The sequence below is a fragment of the Aegilops tauschii genome, chromosome 2 (assembly GCF_002575655.3).
Source record: "Aegilops tauschii subsp. strangulata cultivar AL8/78 chromosome 2, Aet v6.0, whole genome shotgun sequence".
In the NCBI taxonomy this organism is placed as follows: domain Eukaryota; kingdom Viridiplantae; phylum Streptophyta; class Magnoliopsida; order Poales; family Poaceae; genus Aegilops; species Aegilops tauschii.
Window position 1 is genome coordinate 21,619,574 of NC_053036.3, and position 18,170 is coordinate 21,637,743.

Consider the following 18,170-nt stretch of genomic DNA (forward strand, 5'->3'; position numbering starts at 1 on the left):
CAAGGGTCATCTGATGCAGCTCCATCGTCCGGAAAGTGTCTGATGATGTGGAGGGGCGAACGATGGTGATGGTGGTGGGCGAGAAGGAAGTCGTGAGTGGAGGTCACACGGGGCCATGGCATCCACACGACGCAGTAGAATGAGTTTCGGAGGACGTGGTAGCAGGCCTGTCACTGGCCGGCAAGCGGACGAGTATCTCCCAGATGGCCTCATTCAATTATTCTCGTTCCAAGTAGCCGTTTAGTATAGCACAATAAATTGGTAGTGTTTTTAGTTGACTAACATACATTAGTAATTTTTGCCCTGATGTTCAGCCATGCCACCAGAAACATGCCATGTTTCACACTATTTTAGCTCCATTTCTGGAGGTTTATTATCTTCAGCATGAAAAGACGGTAAAAGGAATAAAATAGAGGATTAGCGACCTAATTACACAGAAGTGTGAATTCATCACAAATTAGCCGAATTTGTAGAAAAGCAAGAGTTCATCCATGGTGATACATGCTAGCACTATATTCAGAAGCACATATGGAGTTGGAAAGCGTGCAATTAACACATCTTGATAAGGAAAAAGTGCATACAAATTGTTGTTTCATAATAAGTTGCATTCGAGCTATCCTAGCTAATTTTGAAATGTCCAGAGATTACATTTCTACATGCATTTCTATTTGTTCATCTATGATTCTAATTCTGCTAGAGTAGGCCAGGATGAAATCAAATGGGCAAAAAACTGCAATAGTTGCATAAAATCTTAGTTTGTAACATTTAGCATATGACAATGATAGAAGTTGATGATACAAATAACATCCAAAATGTCCAGTCCTACCATAGCAGAACCTCACCTCTAGATACCCAAATACAACAATTCAAGAATACATTCTATGTCCATGCGGAATAACGCATATCTTACATGTTCTTCCCCAAGCCATCTTGCATCTCAAAGAATGGAAGTGGAATAATGTTCTCCCGAAAGCGAAATGTCGTAATATGCATGCTGTTTTTTTCACCTTCATCACATTCAATAATTCCTAGAAACTTGCCATCAATGTCGCAGTGTAGAACACTCCCACCCAATAGTTCGATCAGTAACTCACGCTCATTGAGCATAGCAATCTTTTCAACACATCTTATCCGGTAATCGATCGGCGGCGAATCCTCCAATTCTGATATGTTAATCCGATACATGAAGTCCCAAACTTCAGCCTCATAGTCCTGGATAACATAAATATCTGTGACAATGAAATTCTGACTACAACACATACCAAGAGCACTATCCATCTCCAACAATGACTTTGAAAGGTAGGTATGGGTGGGACCGAGCATCCACCGGAATGCCTCGACTGTAGTGTCAAACACCATTATGTTGCCGGCATCATAGTATGAGTATGTTCCCAACTTCCAATGTAGGTTACCCCGGTGTAGTACTGGGGCATTCGAAGAACATGTGAGTAGATTCAATAACTTATATTCTACTGGGGGTTGTCCGATGGGCCTGGGCTTATTGGATCCCACTGTGAGGACATAGAAATCAATTGTGCAATTTCGAAGAACCTCATTTCTTGTCCATATCGAGTAGAGCACCCGGTATTCTCCCGATGGGTGATGTTGATACAATGCGGATATCTGAACGGATCTATTTGGTAGCATGTGTCCCCGAAGCAACCGTAGGGGAGCATGCTGACGAGTAGTTGGATTGCAAACATCAAAGAGTCCCATCTCTTCACAGACAGGCACAATGATGAGGCCATCACAGATAGCGTAGATAAAAAATCTTCCATTATCAAGGTGTGGGATAGGGTACCGGAAGATGGGCAGACAACAAAGCTTGCTTCTGGCAGCAATGGTACTAGAGTCACATAAGGCAAAAATATAGTGGTTGTTGTTGTACTTGATTTGTTTGATGACTGGAAGCGAAGGTTGGCGCTTGTGGTGCGCAACGAGGAAGTCTTTGGTGGAGGTGGCGTGACACCATGACTTGCGGACCATGCGGCACCGGAGAACATCCTTTGCTGGTAATTTATGGAGTACCTCATCGATGATGATTGCCTCGGGCAAATCGTCAAGGACAGTTGCATAGTTGCTATCACTCATGGCCATGGATTCCGTGGATCCTTGATTGATGTCCAACTAAAAAGAGATGAATGTTAGTATGCGATGGTGGAGCTCAGTTAAACTTTTTGATGTAACAATCCTAGGATATGTATACCTATGAAGTAGAGTCTGGGAGCGATAAAAAAAGGGAAGATTGGGTTCTCATTTCCAATGAAACTTACCAAATCAAAATTTTACATACATTTTTTGTCTGTACTTTGGCTAAATATTTTTTGTGGCACATGAATTTGATCAAAGTCAAATAGAGTCCAAAGAATGATCAAACTACCTCAGACTTTGGTTGAATTTTATTCAAATTTAAGCAAAATATTTGGTCATTCAGCCAAAATAATAAATTTAGGAAATGTATGTTGTCTCAGTTGTCTTTTAACGAAATTTAAAAAACACTAGTGCATTTCCACAACCAATATACTTAGACTAAGAAACAAGTTAGGAAATCGGGCATATAGACATATTACCGTGGAATACTTGGAGGAAGATCAACGAGGATAAATAGCTATGGTAGCATCCGAATGGTGAAGTGAATCTATTCTGACTGATTTGGAAACAAAGACGGGGGAGGTGGATTTTAGTGTGTGTTATATGGAGGAGAAACCCCAAAATAGATGGAGAAAGAAACCAAATAAAAATTCATCAAATAGAGCGATGCAACTAGTTTGGTCAATGAAGTTTCTCACCTTCCTCAATGAAGAAATAGTACCCTGATGAGAAGTTGCGTCTGCTTTGGTATGACTTTGCTCTTTGGTTATGCAAATAGGAGAGGAAGAACACAAGGTGGCATTTCACCTTGTTAGTACTCAGATGAGCAGTTGCATCTGGTTTGGTCTTACTTTGCTTCCTTGGTTAAGCAAAGAAGATAAGAAGACAACAAGGTGGCGTTACTAGAATGAGTGAATGCCGGAGGCTGGTGCCAGTTGCATGGGTGTGGTGATATATATGAAGCACCTAATAAAATTCTCATTAATTGGTGTAACTTCAGATGTGCTGGTGCCGCTTCATCGTTTCATCCACACTCACTTGATCCAACGGCGACAAACATGTTATCTTATGTGACAGTGTGAAAGCCATGGGTGGATCCAGATGCAGTCTTGGTAAGTCTTCATGACTATCCAATTGTTTTGCTAAATCTTAAGAGGCAATTCTAGCAAAATGCTCAATACAAAATGAAAAATTCCCTAGTTTAGGCTTCCTTTGCCCCACTACTTTCGTGACCCATCTATCGGCAAGGTTTTCTTCCTGAACAAAGGTATGCGACACCCAAGCTGACACAAATTCATCTTGGTAGGTCTCACTCTCGCCCTTAACTCTTTAGCCCAGGGCCATGATAGAGTATTGGAAATGGGGGGTATCCCTAGTAAATGGCAGATGGGCCCATTTGGGGAAACCGTATCAAATCATAGCTTAGAGATGTTTTTTTACCACTAATCATTATTTACTACACAAAGACGTACACGACCACAACGATGCTGTAAGCCACAAAAGATCGCCAGGCAGGGAATGAGCGTCAGTGATGACGACATTAGCAACCGAAGCCCCAAGTATCCGATACACGTTTCGCAAGGGCAGGCGGCCATTGTGGCGCACTCCAAGGACTGGGCATTTAATGATCGCCCAGGCTATGTGGCGTAGCCCGCAACACTGTCATCACCTTAATATTTTGGCATTTTTATTTTGTTCTCTTGACAGTATTAAACATTTAATTTCGTGGCCTGTTTGTGCCCAAGCTGACACGTGAAACATTACCAAACATGCCCTCTCCACTATTGTTGTAATGAAAAGTTACACATAATTTAGCACCATGAATCAACCCGAAACTCCGAGAGTAAATTGGTACTCCCTCCTTTCCATAAATTTCTTACACTAGTGTAGTGTAAAAAAATGCTCTTATATTGTGGGACGGAAGAAGTACTATTTTTGGGAGACAAATACTATGAAGAAGTCTAAAGTTAAACTGTAGACCGTGAACAATTGTGACATAGCTTAATAATCCTGCATTTATCAGACTGTCGGGAGTTGGAAGACTAAGCTGACCCAGAAATGCCATATCACAATCTAACAGAGATAATACAAATACGAGCATATTTCAGTACCATTGAAATGTTAGGAATTTCTTTTGAAAGGGACCTCGGATGCTACGAACTCCAAGGCACCAGTAACATATGGATTTGGTCTCGGAGTACGGTAACATCTGAGTTAAAGAACTTCATGGACATAGGATCGACTGGAAGAAAAAAAATGCACGGTCACTATGTAAATCAAGAATGCCAGTGTTGAATTGAGCAGCCAAACTATGTTTTATCACACTAACAAATAACTGTGTGAACTAGCTTCATACATTCGTTATGCAATACCTACTTAATTAGCCACTGAAACTGGAAGTCGATTTTTGAGGGAAAATGTGATAACTATTATCAATTCAATACAAACTTCTCGGTTTCTTCATCAGACCGCCACAAGGATGTTCCAATAGTGTCATATCTACCGCTGAATCCTCAATCAGATAATCACACATACTTATCGTAAATAGTATAGAACGAACGGCCTCCATCACACCATGTTGTCTTCCTACACGACCATAGTTTGCACTGTCCAACCGCTCCGGCCGGGAGAATACTGAATAACGTGGACAGGTCCAGGCGCTATCCAGCAGAACGGGCTCCGCGCCATAGTTCATTTCAATGCTTATTCATCTAACTAGACTATCAATCTATTTTTCTTCAAGGTCGAAAAGATACTCCAACTAAAAAATTCAGAACAGTTATCAATTTGATAAAAATCTGGGCAAGAACATCTTAGAGCATGTACAATGATTGATAAGACAGTCTTATTTAGATATGATAATAAAAGCATGTCTACAATGGATTATCTCTTAAGCTTACCTTGAATAACTAGACAATCCTAGAAACGTGGCGAGGCATAGTGTGCTAAGAGATCACCTCTTAAATAAAAGAAGACAAACCTTTTCTTATGATTTCTCTCTTCTCCACCTCAGCATTTATCTTACGTGACACTCCTAAGATAGCACCATTGTACATGCCCTTGAACGACAATGTGGTTTCTAGAAGCACAATGCCATTTTGGTAACATCTAGAAAAGTATGTTCAGTTAAAGCAGCAAACAGCCCAAATAGAAGGTCATAAGGAATAATACCGCACTCTCTAACAGAAACTCGGAGTTGATAAGGTTAAATGTTCAGAGCTGCATAAGTGAATAATCGCTTGTTAAAACCTAAGAAATCTTACGATGTGCCTTTTCAAACTTTTGCACATGGTTCGAAGTTAAAAGTGAACTTCTACAAGTTGTACAAAGACAGCAACGAACAAAAGAAGGTAGTAGAACCTACACCCCCACAAAGATAGCAGTCGACGGCCATATCATGACCCAAAGATAGCAGTGATTTTCCAGCCGGCGACCATATGAACCATACATGGCTGCGAGCATCCAGCGAACGGCCATACAAATTAAAGATTGAAAAGAAAATTCATGAGGTGTCACCGGCAATAAAACCTACACCCCCACAAAGTAAAACCTGCCACCAGCGGCAAGACTACTGGGCAAAGAAATTTTGTTATTCTAATGAAACCAAGATCTTAAGCGTGGAGAGCCCTTCAAACTGAACCAAAACCAGCAAACCTGCAAATCAATTAACATCACAAGAGGCAATCTGCTAGCAAATCCATTAATTTGCTATCAATTATATTAGTGCCATTACTTGTACAGCAGATATCAAATGAAGCGGAAGTCACTCAAAATCAGCACAAGTGCATAATAAAAGTCAGCAGCCCATCACCTGCAATATACTTAGAACATACTTTGAGAGGAAGATGCCCAGGACGCAAGGAGGGGAGAAGAGAAGGTGAGCAGAGGGGCACGGCTGCTACCTGTCGATATGTGTAGCTCCAGAGGGTCGCTCACCTCCAGCCCTTGCGTACACTGCCATGGCACTGTCCAGATCGATTGAAGAAACTCGGATGGCCACCATCTGCCCACCCCAGACTCTCATGTCTGCACGAACCTGCCGGACTCTTCTTCTCCATGGAGGTCGCTGCCGTTCCGGTCGACGCCCCACAGGCCGGTGCTACCCTTCCAGCCGCCGCCACACCCGCCAGGCCCCCGTCAACATCTGCTCCTGACCCGGCGGATCGAGAACTGGCACCCCCGCTGCTGCACCTTGAGCGCCGGCGGTGGCGGCGGCAGGAGAGGAGGCGGGGGTCACGGAGACGAGGCGGGGTCACGAGGGAGACGCGGGGTAGGTAACGGGCTTGCTCGCTCCAGCCGCTCGCCAGCAAAGGGCCACATGACCGGGCCCAGGCGTCATCGACAGAGGCTAGGCAGCGACTGAGGTGAAAACGAACGAGATTTGCAAAGCCTGGACACGTGGATGGCCTGAGAATGGCTGCTACCCTTTCATCATTTATATGTTCAATGAAGCATTGCGGTTGCTCGATTGGATGGAGTGGTACCATGGAGTCACACACACATGCATAATATTTGTTGGTATTGGTTTGTAGATTGCAAGCTTGAATCCCCAACATGGTATCAACAATCACAAATATTAACCAGAACTATGCATAGATCTCTTTCCCGTTGTATAATTTTGGTTTCATCAGTTAGCAATCATACCAATACCATACGAAGACTAGTTGGTGCTAGTGGTACAGATTTCCTCCTCAGATGCTTTTGTTGGTTATGTAAGAGGGGGCACGGAGGGGTTGTATTGACCGTGATCTAGAAGCTAATTAATACATTTAGCTGGATGGTATATATAATAACAATCCTTAAAGCAGTTTGTACATGGCCACATGAAACAAAAGGATCCACACTGAGTTACATTACATGAGTTTTGAGACATAATTATGGTGGCACTTCTCGTCGCTTCCTCCCTGGCAAGGCATTACCTTCATGTGCCTCCTGAGCATTACTTGTAACAAGACGAGCAAATGAGGTATGAGGGGGCATCCTTGATTCCCATGAAATTAGAATGAAATCTTCTTTGGGTCTAACATTAGGATCTGTTAGAAGTTCCCCCATTGTCACACTTGGTAGTTCCTCCTTGATTGAAACATTAATTGTGTAACGTCTCATGCTAAGTGGATGCAAAGCAACGTCCGTTATGTCCACCGGATGGCCTTTTTCTAGAAGCGTGGTTGGGTGCACACCATATATGGAGAGGTTTCTTTTAATAAATCTTCTTCCCTTGTCCAATATGCAAAGCCAGAACTGGACATCAAGGTTCCTTCTCAACACATCCGCGTACATATTTGTTGCAACAAGTGTGCCTTGCATACTGTGCAACTCCTTGGCAAACTCATCTGCTATTTGTACTAGTCGTGGATGCTCTGCGGAGTCTACGCTCCCGAATGCCAATGTCTTGAAAAGGTACCTCAACTCATCATAAGACAGAACACTTAGGAAAATAGGTTGCACTGAACCAAACCGGCCTAATGTTTTAAGTTTACTTATAATGATGATCTTGCTTCCTCTGCTGATTCTTATTGGAAATGAGTGAAACCTTTTCCAGTCATCGTCACCTACATCAGAATTAAACTCAATAACTACCAATGTCGTCCCAAACATGGTCCTTCCATGGTCAAGTATCGTCAATAGGCTATCTCCATTTAAGTGCAAAATAGAGGAGAAGCGTGAGCGAACCCTTTCATCGCCACAAACATGAGCAACCAATGTTTTCTTCCCAACTCCAACACCACCTATGATTGGAAGAACTGCCAGTGCATGATCACCAGGAGAGTCATTGTGCCCCAACAAGAAGTTCAAGAGCCTTTGCTTTTGAGCATGTCGACTGAACATGAAGTTGTTGCTGTAAAAATAAACATCATATGGCATACGAGACATGCGCTCGCATCCACCCAGAAGCACAGCAAATTCTGTCATGTTAGTAACAACAATTTCTAAGCTTTCCAAAGCACCATCTGAATCAAGGCGCATGGCCTTGTCATCCATCTCAGTTTTTGTCTGAGAACGCTCGAAAGGTATGGCTAAATACAAGCTGCTGCGAGATGAGTCATTGATGCTAACCTTCTCAAAGCCTGCAATGTCATGGAGGTTTTGGTATCTCAAGGTGTCCAACACACGGTGTCCATTGTACATGGCCCCTGAGAGCATCTTGAGCTGCAACAGCATCCCAGAGTTGGTTATGTACCGCCCATCTGCCTCCTCGACGACGATGCTGACCCTCATCAGAAGATGCTGCAATCTCTCCACCATCTTCTCTGATTGCGCATGGCTCAAGGAGTGGTACTTGTTTTTCAGGAAGGAGATGAAACGACTCACTAGTTCACCCGCGACTGTAGATATGGCAACCTCCATGGCAAGCAAGAAGACGATCAATGAGGAAAGCTGCTGGACGGTTTATCTGGAGTATGCATCGACGAACTGGCTAACCTCTGTCATGTCATATACAAAGGTTATTCTCAAAATAGAATATTATCCAAACTATTGACTGCGACGAGTTCAAGGGTGGATGACACACGGCTGCTAACATGTATCGTTGTAAACTACATATACTTGTATTGTATATTGGCCTAGTGCCCCATGGAATACACAAGTTATTCCTTGCAAACTTACACGTGAACGACATGCCAACTGTCCAAGCGTCATGAAAACAATGACTTATATTTTTTATGTTAATAGTAGGCAGGTCCCAATTAATATTGTTCCACACCAACATGTATATTTTTATTATTTTTGCAATTGTTTTTCGTTAAACTGGTTTCACATTACATGGCATCCAGTATATGTGCGCTCTATTCTAGCAAAGTTTGTTAGTGGATCTTGTTTGAGCTTTTCCAGATGAACTTCACTAGAGAAAGCATGGCAATACTCCTTGGCAAAGAAACAGTATGTGCCCTTTTTATCTTGGTCAGGGATGATGATAATTACAACTGAATACTTTGAATCCTTGTGCACAAGTAAATCTTTTTTTTAACACAAGGGTGGCGGCAAAGGCACCTTTTATTGAGCAGACACAGTTTACAACCAGAGAGCTACAAGTGTCCTTAGAGTGAGAAAACAGAGGCTAGGAGGAGGCTAGGATTCCTTACTATATTCTGATACAATAGATGTAGACATAAAATGATTCAATTTTATCTAGGTGCCAGAAGTCCTTATATTTCACTCATTTTGATTCCCTAGTACTCCTTATCTAATACTCCAAAACTTCTATAATGGTTCTAAAGGGCTCCCTTTATAGGGAATCTGCTAGAGTTCCTTCAATTTATCTACTTAAAATGTTTACCTTCAAGTAGACTAGTGACATCAACTAATATAGAGTTTCATTCATTTGCCCACAGCCCAGACACCTCGGAGCCGCATCTGTCTTGGACTTCATAATTTATTTTGGGCACAAATCGTTGAAATTAAAACCTGCACAAATGTATAGTACTATTTGGATTGCTCGTAGCTAGGCATATAGATGGGCCTTTTGTGCCTCTATATTCTTCATACCAAACTACAGGTTGAGTAAGAACAAATGGTTGTGGACCGAAGACAATAGCAGACGATTGACTCATTATCGAAGAAAACATATTCAGCAGAAAAACTCATCAGCGGCGCCTACCTGTCTAGGCTTGGGAGTTTCCCAACGGCGAGTGACGACATCTGCCGCCTGTGTTGTTGGCAGACGCTGGTGGCATTCAGAGGAGTAGTGGTCGGTGTAGCATGGAGGCCCATATTTTGGTCTGCTCAAACAGGCTCTTTTGTCAGTGCTGTAACAGGGGTTGGACTGATCTAGCAACAGCCCACATGAGACGCTTTTTCTTTCTTTCTTCTTTTTTCTGCCTCAGTTTCAGAGTTTTTTTTGTTGAGGAAGTTTCAGAGAAATTTAGCAGCAATACTGTCAGGTCTTTGATCCACTAAGGGCCACCTGAATATAATATGATAATGACAAACCATACAAGAGCAACATCACACACTGCATATTATTCAAGTCGAACAGTGTCCTTCAGAAAAACAAAGCTAACATTAGTAACAATCTTCCAGCTTAAAACACGTTCGACTGTACTGTAAACGTTCGTATCTTGTGTATACTAGAATTTTTTACCTGCATCTCGTATCTTGATTTGAGTATCTTCTGTACACATTCGAACACTAAAGCTTTCACATCCTGTGAAAGCTTATGTCCTTTGGAGTGCTGGTATTCATTCCAAATATCTTCCAGCCCAATTGCATTTGCCAATCTGCGGATCTGCCACATGCACTGATCTTCCGATTGCACTCGCGCAGCAAGCTGTACTGCTCAACAGTGCCTGACAACCTTCTGTAGCAGCTTGGACTCACCGGAGGCGTCATGAGGCGTAGCCGGCGGGCCAAGATCAAGAGACACGACGACAGAACGGAGCCGGTGCCATCTCCCACTGCACAAAACAACGGTGAAGCCAGCTGGACTCCTGGAAAACATGCGCCCAGGTTGACCCAAGTGCCCTCAACAGCCATCTCATATCCAGGAAGAAGTTAGCCAACAGCAGGGTGTAGGTGACAATCACGTCCGGCATGCTCTGGCCATCTTTGCTGTAGAACCCAAAGAGCACGGGTTGCACCGGCAATGGCGAGCGGCAAGGCGACACGGATGCCGTAACCAAGACGCGTCTGGATGACGGCCGCCTTGCTGTAGAGGATGTCGTATGTTCCATAACCTGCTAGCCACCACACAACCAAAGATGACCTAGAATTCCTGTTGCTGGGACAAAAACAGAAAGGATAAAGGGGCTGAAATATTAGCCCGACACCTCTGAAATTAATAACACCATATAAATATGAGTTTTGCAAGTCCCTTGAGTGCTATGTCCTGCAAGATGAGAGCATCATCATTGCGATTTAAGTTCAGAGAGCTAACAATTTGCTTCAGAAAAAAATAGTTAACAGTTTTCTTGAGATGAAACAACCTGCGCACTAGGCCATCAGATGAGGTTCTTCTGAAAGTTTTCGGTGACGCAACTAAAAAGTGAAAAACAGAGGATGACAAATCTTATGACAGAACAGAGCCCACTACAGTGCCCTACTACCAAAGAAAACTACAGTATATGCCAAGCGCAAATACCTGATCTTGCTAGGAATCCGGTTGGCCAGTGTCATGTTCCAGGCCAGCAAAGATCTTCCCGGTGAAGTATGGTAGCACACCCAGGCTGCCCGGTCATGCAGGACAGCAGAAGGCAGCTGTTAGGCTGTTATCTTGCCTTGTTTTGTTTTCAACATATTGCTGCTGCAGCAGTGGCTGCAGAAGAAGCCATAGACACACACAATCTGATGCCACCTCCAGCACCTTGCCATTGACATGACACTTTGCCAGACTCATCTTTTTGAAGCAAACAGACCCAGTTAATCCATGTCCACTGCATTCACTGAAACGCGATGTCACTGCAGCAGAAGAAACGGTAATTAGAACTGCACCATGTTTTTTCTCACTCAACCAAAAGCCTGATACTGTAGTATTTCATTACTAGCACACACGCTACATTAGAAAGTATTGTATCAGACAACTGACTCCATATAGATGATGAACTTACTCGGTAATGGGCATTTAACATCAAGAGACCAAAAGTAGAGTAAGAACAAAGGGTGCTGCTGTGCTGCACAGAGAAAGTGAAGACATTTCTGTTTCATTCACTATATTGCAAAGAAAATATAAACTACCAACTCTGGTGCGGTAGTGTTTATGCCACACAACCGTATCATTGGTTACCAAATAATCAATCTGTCGAACACCTACCATGCAAGAACCAACTTAAGTGTATATCAATATGAAACTGCAGAAGGGAACACATGACCATTAGTGAATCCACAATCTGACAAAAAATGTTGAGCTGCTCAGATGTTCTTGCTCAGGTTAAGATTTCAGCCGGAAAGCTCCAGGGATCAGGACTTGGGTAGCTTCGGCAAGTGCCTTTTTCGTCTTCAGCTGCTTGAACAGCCCAGGGTACTAGCTTCTTGTCACTCGGTGCCAATCACCCCACTTATGCCGGCCTGAGCATGCCCGTTGTGTTTACATCACCCTGCCAGACCAATTTATGAGTGAGCTCGTGTTTATATTTCAGAGCATGCAAATGCTGAACACTTGCTCTGTAACTGCCTGATCGCAGCACAGCTATGAGATGCTCTGTCTGTTTCTTTTTCCAACGCAGGATTGGCATAGATGTTTCCATCTATTGACTGTCCCCGGACAAACCCTTAGCTTTCTACTCTGAAAGTCGCCTCTCCGGCTGCTGTTCGGTTCTGACGGTGCCCTTGGAACGCTCTTTATTTTCATGGTGTCAAGGTGGTCAAGCATGAAAACAACCCGGGGCAAGGATGGTGAAGTTACTCAAGCAGTGGAAGCCTCTCTGCAAACCATCTTTGACCCTCCTCGACAGCTACATCCTGATGAGTGATGACTGAGCGGAAACGAGACGAACTCCTACGCATTGCCAGGACCTGAAGCTGATCTCCCCATTGTTGTCAGTTGAGGAACGCTGCCAGAACCCCCTACTTGACACGACACAAACTGCTTGTGACTTTCTGCTGCTGTCAGTAAATCGCAAACTGATATACACATACGACAGCAGTGCCCTGACAGCTCAAGACCTTCAGAGTCCTAAATCTGTTTTTGAACATCATAATTTGGTCAGAGATCATCGCTGCAACAGAAACCTGTGCAAACATACAACACAAATTTGTTCACCGAGTCATTGCACAGGACACACGCTCTACAGATAACAACACAGAGAGCCAATGGAGAACAGGACAAACCTGGAAACAACAAACCCGCGAGCCGACCTGAAGGGGCAGTCGATCGTACTAGGACAAACAATCGCAGCACGACACCAGCAGACCTGGAATCGCGTCACAGGGGATGTGCACTGAAACCTGGCAGCTGAGTGCCAGTACAGTAAAGAGGAAACACCCGATTCCGGCACACAGATGCTTGAAGCAGAAAACCTGTAGAAGCTTACAATACAATCTTTTTTTCTTTTTTCTTTTGATAGTAGCATACAAGTACAGCACAATCTGTCAGCTGCATCATGGATCGGTGGGTACTGGATGAGGTCGGCGAGACAGAATGGATTTCAAGTAGACAAGATAGTGTGAGATACTCAGTCATAACCTGTACTCGATTGAGTAGAATTAGTAATCAACGATGCTCAACTAACATTCAGATACACTGGTCATGGCAAAGGCCACTAGTCAACTAGTGGAATAGATTACACACGAGCGTCAACCTTTGTTGCATCTCCTTTTAGTTTTATCAAGCGGAGGTGCTCTATCATAAGCCAGAGCACAGTCGTCAACTCACCTCCGCTGTTTAGGTTCCTGGCGTGCGCCTCCCTGCTGCACCGGTTGGCTGCATAGGCCATGAAGTCGGTCCACACGTCTAGCAGCACATCCACCTCATCTTCGTCCCTACGACGCAGTATCCGAGCAATCTTGCGTGCGTACATGAGCCGAGGAGTTTCGTAGTAGTTGAAATTCTCCTCGTGTGGCAGCTCCAGTATGATCCCGGCAAGCTCCTTCTCGAGCTTAGAAGGATTTAAGCAGCGGCGGTGATGGCGTGGTCCGAACAATCTCTTGAGCGCGGTGAAGATGTTGCCTCGAGAACCAACTAGGCGTTCTTCACACAAGTCGTCCAGATTGGTGCAGGTTTTCTTGTACAGCCAGTTTTGAGGAAGGCCTGGTAGCATGTCGGGGCGATCCACCAGGAGGAACATCATGTAGTTGGACAGTGCCCTGACTGCCTCCACACGGCCGTCAGCCGCATCATGGCCGCTTGGCTGCCCTGCGGCGATGATCAAGTCGGTGGCGATGTGCCAGCTGATGATGCTCTCGTGGAAGTCAACTCCATGCCAGCCCTCCAACTCCATGTACAGCCCAGGGTACTTCTTGTCACTCAGCGCCATTTTACCCCAATTATACCTGAGCATGCCCATTGTGTTTATATCACCCAGTGAGACTATGTCGTCCACCTGCTGTGCACGCTTCTTGACCTTCTCTGGGACCTCAACAGTCCATGAGTAGTACCTTCTCTCAAACGACTCGCCGAGTCCCACCCTCTTGAAAAGATTGCCGAGCTGGCGACCCGTCGAATCCATCTGTCCGGTGCGAAACTGCAACATGTTGTGCTGCCCCATGGTGCCTGACCATCTCCTTGAGTTTCGTGTAATTATCACCTTTCCAGGCCAAGACCGGCGGAGAGATCCAAGTCTGTGGCGAAACCCGTGCCACCTTCCACTGCACAGAGCTGCATGCCGAAGCCAATTACATCGTGTAGCACACAAGAAGGCAAACACCCAGCTTGACCCAAGTGCACCTACAAGGGATTTTGTCTCCAGGACCAAGGCAACAACCAACAAGGTGAATGTGACGACAACATCAGCTTGGCTGTCACCATCTTTGCCGCTCAACTGGAACAGCACGAGAGAGGCGATGATGGCAAGAGGCGACACGACACGGATGCAGTAGCCAAACCAAGAATGGATCACACTTGCCTTGGTGTAGAGGATGTCGTACATAAGGGAGAGCTCCATCTCCATCACCGTCCACATGCGCTCACGGTCTTTCATGAGGCCATGGATTATTGTGTTGTCCAAAGAATCCAGCTCACTCTGGCTATCTGGATCCACCATCATCACGGAATCAACTATCCCACGCTTGCAGATATGAAACAGGGAGTGAGCAAGCTGCAGGAGTTCACCGTTGGAGTCGTCGTAGCCGTGCTGATGCTCGGTGTAAAATTTTTGGTGATGCTTGTCACGTGGTACCACCTTGAGAGAGCTCCGGAGCCTGCTGAAGTTGGCGAACCAGAGCGCACATGTTCTCTCCCCATACTTCGCAACACCGAGACCGAACATCAAGATGGCAGCCAGCATGAGCAGGATCCCGCTGCCGATGATATGCTTGTAGAGGACATGTCCAGCTCCCAGGACCTGCACCAAAAGGCTCACAAAGTGGCGTTTCCAGAGCTTGCTATCCTCGAGGGCATAGGCGGTAATGTTGTCTGGGCCGCCGAGGTGCAGCAGGAGGAACGGAGCCCAGAAGGCGACGAGGTGGTGCTCTTGCGGCGTGCTGCTGAAGAAGAGCAGCCCGGCAGCGTATGTCGCCGTCATGTCGGACAGCTGGTACGCCAGCCAGAGGAAGAACCTCTGCATAGCTGAGCTGGCTTTGCGACGACGCACCTTGGCGAAGAGATGGAGGATGACCTGGAAGCCGAGGCTCAAGAGAACCAGGATCCGGGTTCCCCACTCATTCCAGAAGTCCAGAGGCCCTCGAGCCATTGTTGAGAGCTTGATCCTGGAATGCAACAAGTATATACAGATAAAATCAGTAGCGACAATTAAACAAGGTGAAAGCACAGCCTAATTGCACAGTATTGAGATAGGAGATCACAAAGTGGCAGTGTAATACCTCCCAACTCTGAAAAGTGAGCACCAGCACTGCAGAGTATGACACTGCTACCTCTAGAGTAACTACGTACAGAGCAACTGATCAAGTACAGAGCAAGTGATCGAGTAGTAGTACACTATCAAGTAAACATAAATCCCATTCTGATTGTCATGTTGCGGGAGCTACCCAACAAAGAGTGCCAACTAGCTGTCGACTTTTAACAAGTAGCGCAAGGAACAAACAACTTAAGAATACTGATCACAGTGCGGAATCGCATCTGTACGTGCCGGATAGCTCATCATTTGTCAGCTTGTCCATACTAAATTTGGAAGGAAAAGGTCGATAAATACAGTCTGAAGCATGTTCCTACTTGAGATGTCTCATGACGTTTTTTATTGTTGAGACCATGCAGTGTACAAACTACATTCAATCAACCAACAATACTATACTCCCAGCGCATGTGATGGCAACAACGAGTTAGTTGACAGCCTGTCCGGGTCGAGCCACGGCAGGAAAGTGATGAGGGTGAATCCCCCTCTGCGGCCTGGAGCAGGAGCAACGCATGGCACTAACAGGGAATTCGAGATTGATTCGTGTTGATAGGCACTGAACACTGAGATTTACCACAATGTTTTTACTACTAGTACTAAAATATTAGATAGGCGAAAATAAGGGGCATGGACAATCGATATCGAAATGCATATGTACAAGTGGAGTGAACTGTGACAGTGGCAATACCTGTAACAGCATGTGCTAGCTGTACCGAAGTCCAAGCAGGAAGTAGCAGCAGAGAGAAATGGCGGCAATTAAGAGATACTGTGATATCCCAACAAAATCCATGTTCCAACATGGAACAAACTTCATCTTCACCTGCAACTAGCAACGCTATAAGAGGGGCTGAGCAAAGCGGTAACATAGCCAAACAACGGTTTGCTAGGAAGGGTGACAAAGGTTAGAGGTTCATGGCGATTTGGGAGGCTTGATAAGCAAGTGGTAGGTAATGCGGCATAGCGATAGAACGAAGCAACTAGCATAGCAATGATAGTAGTGAGATCCAGGGTAACGGTCATCTTGCCTGAAATTCCGCAAGGAAGAAGAACGAGTCCATGAAGAAGATGAAGTCACGAAGACGAACCAAGCGTAGTCGAACGAATCCTCACGATCGCAACGAAACAGGAACTAACGAGAAGGAGCACAACCGGAAAGAAGCAAACAACAAGGTAAACACACAACACATAAACATGACATGATGCATGACAAAGCTACATGAAGCTACTCATGGCAAGAGATGATGCATACAAGAGCAACACATCAAAGCAATTTAAATGAGGCCGGAAACAACATATAACAATTCCGGTATGTCCTCATAAGCAAATTTAGAAATTGGTCCAGATCTGAATAAAAACTTATGTTCAAGTAGTTAAACAGCAAGTTAAAATGCACCAAGATGATCTACACGAAATTCTAGTCAAGTTACATATAAAGTTCGTTTAATTCGGAGCTACGGCCTAGAAGATATGAGCAAAACAAGAGTAGGAGTCAACTTTTCATCCCCCCTTTCTCTCTCGCGACCGCGTCGCCCCCCCGCGGGCGACCGGCCGCGCGTCGGGCCTCCTCCCGACGGGGCTACTAGTGGCGGCGGCCTCCTGGCCCTTCCCCTCCCGGTCGCTCTCCGGCGCGGGCGGAGCGGCTCCGGGGGGTGCATCTAGGCGGCGGCGGTCTGGCGTGGCGGCGGGGCTCCGTGGCGCATGCAGGCGAGCAACTGGGCGGCGGCGCCGCCAACGGCGTCGTCCGCTCGGCCCAGATCTGGGCCCTTCGGGCCCCATCTGGGCCTGGGCGGGCCGGCGGCGGGGATGGCTCCGGTGTGGCTTCTGGGAGGCGGGGGAGATGCGACGCGTGGCTGGGTGACGGCGGCGACGGCGCCGGCCTGCTGCATCGCGGCCGGCAGGGCTTAACGGGCCCGCTTCGGGCCTGGCTGGGCCAGGGATGGCCCGGCATGCCCCGCTGCCGCGTCCGGACGGTTACCGTGACGGTGCCGGAGGCACGGGCCTCCCGCACGACGGCGGTGGAGGTGGTTCCCTCCCGCTCGGCGTCGATGTTGCTGCTCCCGTCGTGGTGAGCTTCTCTCCGGTCCTCTTGGCCTCGTGGTGGTGTTCGTAGCGAGGCGGCGTGGGTGGCGGCGCTACTGCGTTGGCGCATGGTGATGGGCGACGGTTTTGGTGGGTCGGTTCCGTTCGGTTGGGCGGTTGGGGTTGGAATGCGGGAGAAACCCCTGCCGGCTTCGGCCCCGACGCGGTGACACCTGCGGGTGCCACCATTCCTCCCTGGAGGGTGTCGGTGGTATCCACCCCCCACCTCCCTCCGCGTGCCCGGGGAAACCTGAGGACTCGTCCGGGCAGCAGCGTCGTCGGCGTCGCATCCCTTCTTGGAGGTGCTGCTTGGTACGCGGCGGATCGGAGCCTTGGTTGGTGGTGTTTTGTTTCCGGTGGGCGCCGCGGTGGCGGGTCATCCGCGCTTTGTCAAGCTGCCGTGGTTGGCATTTGTTTCTTCTTCTTTTTCTTTTGGTGTGTTGTGCTGCTCGCCACAGCGTTATCTGTACTCGGTGTTGGTTGCTTTGAAATATAAAGTGGGGGGAAACCCTTTTTCGGTAATTGTAGATGACCGACTTGGTCAAGAAAAGACCCTTGGAG

General features: G+C 46.2%; 2 protein-coding genes across 2 annotated transcripts; both read right to left on the reverse strand.

The window, feature by feature from the left end:
* Nucleotides 1-5,780: 5,780 nt before the first annotated feature.
* LOC109748094 (disease resistance protein RGA2-like) lies at nucleotides 5,781-8,439 on the reverse strand. The gene has a single exon (XM_020307147.4). The coding sequence runs from the start codon at nucleotides 8,437-8,439 to the stop codon at nucleotides 6,967-6,969; it is 1,473 nt and encodes a 490-aa protein (XP_020162736.1). The 3' UTR covers nucleotides 5,781-6,966.
* A 1,528-nt stretch (nucleotides 8,440-9,967) lies between these two features.
* LOC141040641 (uncharacterized) lies at nucleotides 9,968-17,679 on the reverse strand. The gene is made up of 6 exons (XM_073506758.1): nucleotides 17,506-17,679; nucleotides 16,244-16,296; nucleotides 13,397-15,387; nucleotides 10,668-10,763; nucleotides 10,172-10,332; nucleotides 9,968-9,994 (listed from the first exon to the last, which is right to left on the reverse strand). Exons 1-6 carry the CDS (start codon nucleotides 17,677-17,679, stop codon nucleotides 9,968-9,970), a joined length of 2,502 nt encoding a protein of 833 aa, XP_073362859.1.
* Nucleotides 17,680-18,170: the final 491 nt, after the last annotated feature.